Consider the following 7,781-nt stretch of genomic DNA (forward strand, 5'->3'; position numbering starts at 1 on the left):
TATCTGATCAATAATATGGAAGATATTGTTGGGTTTTTAGCTTAAAAACTGTTTTATTTACATCGTTGTTTCTGAACCAGAAATTAACAATCCGAATTATAGCCTGGAAACAGGCAACAAAATATTTAAAATTTTCTAGGAGAAGAGGATGGTAACCTGAAGCCATCTTGATCAGACAAAACTTTAAGGATTGTGTTGTGAATCGGACATGCCACCCACTTTTTTAATGGAGGGTCATTTAAAATTACGTTTACCGTATTCTTTTAATATTACTGTACACCTTTACCATTTTTTGGTAGATTATTGTAAAAGATACCACTCTACAATTCGCAGATTTTCCAGTTTTTCTAGTGATTTAATTTAGTAGTTTAATTTATATATAAAGTACAAAATATATTTTAAAGAATGACTTGACACATTTGATGAACTATAATGTGTTAGATCGTGCATGCTGACAAAAAAGTGTGATAAGATTCGTTTTACAGAAACTTGAAATGTTTTTAGACATTTGAGAGGTTTTATGACAATATGAGAAGGTTTCAACATTTTAAAGGTTTATTCTGTAGAAGCAATTGCTTTTATCAAACATGTAAATTTGTTACGCTAGAAGAAAATATAAGGCAAAAAATATCGTTTTATAATTTTTGATTCGATTTTGTTTATATTTTCACCTATAGGATAACAAATATATTTTCACCTATAGGATAACAAATTTGCATGTTTGATAACAGCAAACTTCTACAAAAAAAGTTTATGTAAAAAGAATCTACCTATTGCCGTCGTTAGTTATAAGTTAGTAAACACGTGTTGTTTTATGTTTTAAGAAAGTAAACACGTGTTGTTTTAAAGTGTTAAGTAAGTAAACACGTGTTGTTTTATGTGTTAAGAAAGTAAACACGTGTTGTTTTAAAGTGTTAAGTAAGTAAAGACGTGTTGTTTTATGTTTTAAGAAAGTAAACACGTGTTGTTTTAAAGTGTTAATCAAGTAAACATATGTTGTTTAATGTGTTTATCAAGTTTACACGTGTTGTTTAGAGATGATATGAAATTTAATCTTTAATAACATTCGTCACTAATTCGATCAATAAATTTAATCCAGAAACGTTAGAATATTATAATTTAAATTTAAATAAAATCATTAAAATATTCCCAGGAGAATCAAAGTAAAGTTTATTCACATAAAAATAAGGGTTTTATTTAAGAAAACTAAGATATTTGTGTTCATTTAAAACTGCAGAGTTAAAAAATATATCTAACCCTTTGAATTTTAGTAGTCTAAACCGTAATTGTATTATTGTATTACAAAAACTACAGTAATAATCATAAAACTCTGGAATAGAAATACTACTATAAGACTCAAGTTATGACTTTTAATTGTCCAATGAGAATGCAGCACAGGAAATGTGCAGTGTAAACAGACCCATTTCACGTGATCAATGATTTACCAACTTACTAAAAAAGCTATTTGCTTTGTAACAACATCAAATGCACTTAATATTGCTTTAATGTCGTCTTCCTATTCCACAATTTTCTGGTTATCACTATATGGGAACCGTAGGAACTGCATAATTGTACTTTTCAAACCCAAGGAAACCAGAAATACATTCTTAATACTAGGAAACCAGAAACATATCCTGGACACCAGGAAACCAGAAATATATCCTGGATACCAGGAAACGATAAATATATCCTGGATACCAGGAAACCAGAAATATATATCCTGGATACCAGGAAACCGGAAATATATCCTGGATACTAAGAAACCAGAAATATATCCTGGATACCAGGAAACCAGAAATATATCCTGGATACCAGGAAACGAGAAATATATATCCTGGATACCAGGAAACCAGAAATATATCCTGGATACTAGGAAACCGGAAATATATCCTGGATACTAGGAAACCAGAAATATATATCCTGGATACTAGGAAACCAGAAATATATCCTGGATACTAGGAAACCAGAAATATATATTCTAGATACCAGGAAACCAGAAATATATCCTGGATACCAGGAAACCAGAAATATATATCCTGGATACTAGGAAACCAGAAATCCAGAAATATATCCTGGATACCAGTAAACCAGAAATATATTCTGGATACTAGGAAACCAGAAATATATATCCTGGATACCAGGAAACCAGAAATATATTCTGGATACTAGGAAACCAGAAATATATATCCTGGATACCAGGAAACCAGAAATATATATCCTGGATACTAGGAAACCAGAAATATATATCCTGGATACCAGGAAACCAGAAATATATCCTGGATACTAGGAAACCAGAAATATATATCCTGGATACCAGGAAACCAGAAATATATATCCAGGATACTAGGAAACGAGAGATATATCCGGAAACAACAAGAAATCAGGATTATAATCCAGGAATCAAGGAAACCACAAGCTGTCATCTTTCCCCGGAAATAAAACTCTTTGCACTTCTCAACCCCCCCCCTTTTAGCTTCAAACCCTTCTCCCCCCTCCCCTAAACCAGAAGCTTCCTTGATTTTCACGAAAAAATCTCCTAATGCATTGATATGAGAAAAAGGATTCGTCTCGCTAGATCATTAGAATGATGACGAAAAGTGTTGATCAATGCTGTTAATCCATTTACTCGGAGCAAGTCATTTTCCCCTCGACCCTGTCCAGTCACTCCTGCACCCTTATCCACCCCTTTAGGGATACTAGAGAAACAATATATTACCATCCTTCGAGGAGTAAGGATCAGTTCTGCACCTCAACTGCAGACATGATCAGATACATACTTTGGGTGGGTTCATTCATAAACTTTTTTATTAAACTATTACGTACTTTATTATTCATGTTAACTTTATGGACAATTTTATAATTGCAGTGATATAAAGTAACTATCGTGCTATAAAGTTTAATTGGTTCCCGGATTTGCTCAAAAAAGAATTCTAGATTTTTTTCCTAACAATAATATGTTTATTGTTTAATTTTGTTTTGTTAAAAAAACTTTTCATATCTAGAAAAAACCATTGCAGAAAAAACAAGTATACAAACATCTCAAAAAAATAACCTATTTTGGCACTCGACGTGTTATAAAGTTTTTGGACTTTAATTTTCTCTGTATCTCAAAGTTTCTCGATAAAGATAAATCCTGCTAAAAAACATTATAGCACTGCGAAATAATTTATAAATATTTCATTTGATAACTTTTCAAGAATTTTCAAAAAGCACATTAGTTATCAGTATCCTCTCCATAACCCTAGTATCATAATCAAAATAATGCCGTGATTTCACAAATGTAATTTGTCAATTTTTGAACTTTTTCGGAATTTCTTTAAATGATCAAAATTAACAAAAAAGGAAACAAGTGACAAAAATCGGAGACATATTTTTGCAATCTTTTCTTAAATTACATAAAATTGCTTTTAATACAATTTTTCTAAAATGTACATTTTGCAGATTGGACAAATCAATATCACCAGGAACAACTATATCTTTATTTTCACAATTGTACTGTTATAGTTTCCGGGAGAAATGTAAACATGAAACAAACTCAAGAAAGTTTTGTTTATCTTCATCCAGGAAACAGCAGTACACTATTTATATTAACAAATAAATGTAGGTTCTTGGATTCATCCTAACAACGGAAATATTAATGTAGTATATACATAGGATAAAAATTGTCCTATCTTCAAAAAGTGTGATTCAAAATATTTTAGTTAAAACAAAATGCTAATTTCAGGGGTTAGTCTGGAGTATGGTTGAGGGGGACGGATACGGAGGAGGAGGAGGAGGGGGAGGATACGGGTCTAAATGTGGTACTGGATACGAAACCGTGTACACAACTGTATATGATACATTCTTTGAGAAAAAGTGCAGTACAATCAGTGATAGACAATGTAAAACTGTATATGACACGTCTTTCGAAGGAGCAGTGGAAACCCAGTGCAACCCTGGATACGCAACCAAGTGTAAAACTGAGTACAAGACGGGATACAGGAAGTACTGTACAACAGTGTACGATGAAGAGTGTAGAATAAGCTACGCCACAAGCTACAAGACAGTGTATGACAAGCAGTGTACAACAACCTATGAGAAGTCTTGTCATGATGTTGGCTACGGATATCATAAGGAGACAAAGTGTACTTCGCATCCTAAGCAGAGCTGTCATGATGTTGCAAAACAAATCCCATCCTCCCATCCTAAGAAAAAATGTAACTCTGTTCCAAAAAAGAAATGTCATGAAGTGCCTCATCAAGTTCCATCCCAGAAATGTTTTCATGTTCCCCAACAGGATTGTATCAATGTTCCTGTAAAAAATCCTGTAGCAGTTCCACTTGAGAAATGTTGGGAGGTTCCAAGAGAACACTGTCAGTCCGTTCCTGTCAAGAAACCGAGGATTGTTACAAAAACTGTTCCAAGAAAATCTTGTGAACACGGCGGCGGAGGCGGTGGTGATGGTGGCGGAGGTTTTGATGCAGCTCACGGTCATGGTGGAGGTGGCGGATACGGAGGTGGTGGTCATGGGGGTGGCGGCGATCATGGGGGTGGAGGATACGGTGGCGGAGGTGGACATGGAGGCGGTCATGGAGGTGGAGGTTACGGTGGTGGTGGAGGACATGGAGGTGGTCACGGTGGTGGAGGATATGGTGGCGGAGGAGGACACGGGGATGGTCCAAGTGGTGGATATGATGATCACAGGCGTAAGGATGAAGATATTAAGAACGTTGAAGTATCTGACAAGGTTCCTGAGTATCAGGACTCCAAGGATCAACTCACCCTGACAGAATTGATCAAGCAGTCCTATCTGTCTGATAAAAAAGATGAAACTTATGAGAGTGTTAGTTCTGGTAGGATGGATACTGTCGCAGCTGCAGCTCCGATCTTCAAACCCGACAAGAGTTTACTCTCTCTCTTCTCCGACCCCGAAGACTTAATTGAATACGTCCCGGGTTTTTTCGATGATGAAGATAAAAATCCATATTTAGACAAAACATCTTTATAATTGTTTATTGAGAATATGTTAATATTTATACGAATATTTTACTGTCATGTTATGTAGCTTAGAGAAAATATATAATCCGGCATTTAAACTTTCTTGGGGACAAAACAACTGAATAGATAAGAAATCAAATTCTGTTTAGGAGCACTCCAATCTGGAACTCTTAAACTTTCTGGTTTTCTGGTTCTTGTTGGTCGCATAGGAGGAATACATTCGCGAGAATACTCTTTAGGTTTTCCATTTTCTTCAGTCATAGCTTTAGGATTGTATTTCTCCAGGGTAGTGTCATCTACTGGGATAGTTTCGTATACTGGATCAGGATGCGTTGTGTTGATGGGTTCATAATCAGAATTCTCAGGATTCTTCACTTTTCCAGGTTCTAGTTTTATATCTTCAGTTTTAGGGGCATTTGACGTTCTTTTCGTCTTGTTGGGAGGAACCGGAGGAGATTGGGTTAGTTTAGATTTGATAAATGTTAAAGAATCTTCAATCTCCTTTTTTGTTTCCTGATAGGAATCCCTGATCCTAGGATCTGTATCATTAGATCCTGACATGGTTTTAACACGTCTAGGAACTGTGACCGGGGGTTTAGTAATCTCTTCAGGAAATAACTTAGAAACTTTAGAGTCTGCTTCTACAGTTTCGGAAACAGCTGTAACTTTTGTGACTTCTGTTGTTAAAGTGTCATAAGAAACTTTAGCAGATTTTGAAACATCATTAGAAGTTTCCGTTGACTTGATAACTAGTATGGAAGGTTCTGAAGATTCTTTCACAACTGCAGAAGTTTCAGTTGATGAGATTGTTGATGAAGTGTCCGTAGAAGTTTTGGTAGATTCTGAAGAAGTTACTAGTAATTCTGTAAAAGTTGCAGAATGTCCTGTTACAGTTTCTTGAACAGTCCTGGCTGATTCTGTAGTATTTGTAACATCAGAAACAGGTTCAGAAGATTTATCAGTAACAATTGAAGACTCCTTTGATTTTCTAGAGTGTTCTGAAGAAACCAAAGCAGAGTTTTCCAAGGATTTTGATGCTGATGATTCTGTAGAGTCTGGAACAAATGCAGGGATATTGGACGATTCCATTATGGTAATAGGGGAAGTGTTTTTGTCTTCAGCATCCAATAGTGGGTTTGTAGATTCTTCTCTGACTACAGAAGGTTCTGTAGATTCTGTCCCATTAACTGAAGGTTCTGTAGATTTCCCAACTACAGTAGGTTCTGTTATTTCTGTCCCAACTAAAGAAGGTTCTGTTAATTCTGTCCCAACTGCAAAAGATTCTGTAGATTCTGTCCCAACTTCTGAAGGTTCTGTTATTTCTGTCCCAACTGGAGAAGGTTCTGTTATTTCTGTCCCAACTGGAGAAGGTTCTGTTATTTCTGTCCCAACTGCAGAAGGTTCTGTTATTTCTGTCCCAACTGCAGAAGGTTCTGTTATTTCTGTCCCAACTGAAAAAGATTCTGTTATTTCTGTTCCAACTGCAGAAGTTTCTGGAGATTTTGATGAATTTTCCATGGATTCTGACTCAACTATTGAAGATGTTTCTGTAGTATTTGTATCAACAACTGCTAAAGGTTTTGTAGAATCTGCTTCAACTGCAGAAGAATTTGTAGATTCTGCCACAGTCAATGAAGTTTTTGTGGAATCCTCAGCAACAGTTAAAGGTTTTGTAGATTCTACACTGACTACTGATGGTTCTGTAGATTCTACAATGACTGCTGAATGTTCTGTAGATTCTACACCGACTACTGTAGGTTCTGTAGATTCTACACCAACTATTGTAGGTTCTGTAGATTCTACACCGACTACTGTATGTTCTGTAGATTCTGCTACAACTACCAAAGGTTCTGTAGATTCTGTAGATTCTGCTCCAACTATCAAAGGTTCTGTAACATCAGCAACAGTTATTGACGTTACTGTAGATTCTGAGACAGCTACTGAAGATTCTGTAGATTCTTCAGCACCAGAAACACCTGTTGAGTGTTCTGTTAGATCTGTAACTTTCTCATGTGCATTAATCTCTGACTTAGATTCACCGTTTTGAATATCAGGAAACTCTCCAGCAGTGGCCATCTTGTGTTTAGCAGCAACTGGAATCATTTCACAAACATCAAGGGGTTCAGATCTCTTTAGCTTGTTATCAAAACTTTCACTTTTCACAATTCCATTTTCATCAGAAGGTTTACCATCAGGAACTTCTGTTTCGGAAGAACCATTTGATCCATTTTCCAATTTTCCATTCTCCATCTTAGGGCTTTCGACCGGGGTTTCTTCTTTTTGCTCTACCATCATGCTACAACCTAAACAATTTTTCTTATATTACTGTATGTTCACTGTACACTGTAAATGTAATCAACATTTATATGAATGATATTAAAAATTACTCGCACCTTTTATAAATTATATCTTATAATTAGAAAATTAATTGATTAATTATTTCCACTAATGAGTAAATACTTCTCTCCGATATATATATTTAGAATTAAGTTCACCTTAGTGCTCTCAGCTTTCCCAGTAGATTGATATACATAGATACACTGGAGATATCCAGCATACCGACCGGAGTTTTGCACTCTAACCGGCCTAGCTCGACCCAACCCGTCCTGATTCAGGCTTATACTTATCATATTCCCCCCTCACGCCCCCTCTCCCCTTCAGAAGGTTATAATCTTTTTTTGCGAATTTTTCCTCATGAGTTTAAAAACTTTATTTATTTTCTTAAAATCATTTATCTTTTAGTTTTTGTCTGAATATACTATAATCCATCCCTGCGTTCTAATATTCAATTCTAGACCTTTGAG

At 35.4% G+C, this 7,781-nt stretch overlaps 2 protein-coding genes across 2 annotated transcripts; one reads left to right on the forward strand and one right to left on the reverse strand.

Moving 5' to 3' along the window:
- Nucleotides 1-2,686: 2,686 nt before the first annotated feature.
- LOC111699205 (uncharacterized) lies at nucleotides 2,687-5,075 on the forward strand. The gene is made up of 2 exons (XM_023469814.1): nucleotides 2,687-2,782; nucleotides 3,725-5,075. The coding sequence occupies exons 1-2, from the start codon at nucleotides 2,762-2,764 to the stop codon at nucleotides 4,985-4,987; spliced, it is 1,284 nt and encodes a 427-aa protein (XP_023325582.1). The 5' UTR covers nucleotides 2,687-2,761; the 3' UTR covers nucleotides 4,988-5,075.
- Nucleotides 4,979-7,563, reverse strand: LOC111699204 (mucin-22). Its single transcript, XM_023469813.1, has 2 exons — nucleotides 7,473-7,563; nucleotides 4,979-7,280 (listed from the first exon to the last, which is right to left on the reverse strand). Exon 2 carries the CDS (start codon nucleotides 7,270-7,272, stop codon nucleotides 5,071-5,073), a length of 2,202 nt encoding a protein of 733 aa, XP_023325581.1. The 5' UTR covers nucleotides 7,273-7,280; nucleotides 7,473-7,563; the 3' UTR covers nucleotides 4,979-5,070.
- Between the last annotated feature and the right edge of the window lie 218 nt (nucleotides 7,564-7,781).

This window comes from Eurytemora carolleeae, unplaced genomic scaffold (genome assembly GCF_000591075.1).
Source record: "Eurytemora carolleeae unplaced genomic scaffold, Eaff_2.0 scaffold30, whole genome shotgun sequence".
Taxonomy (NCBI): Eukaryota; Metazoa; Arthropoda; class Copepoda; order Calanoida; family Temoridae; genus Eurytemora; species Eurytemora carolleeae.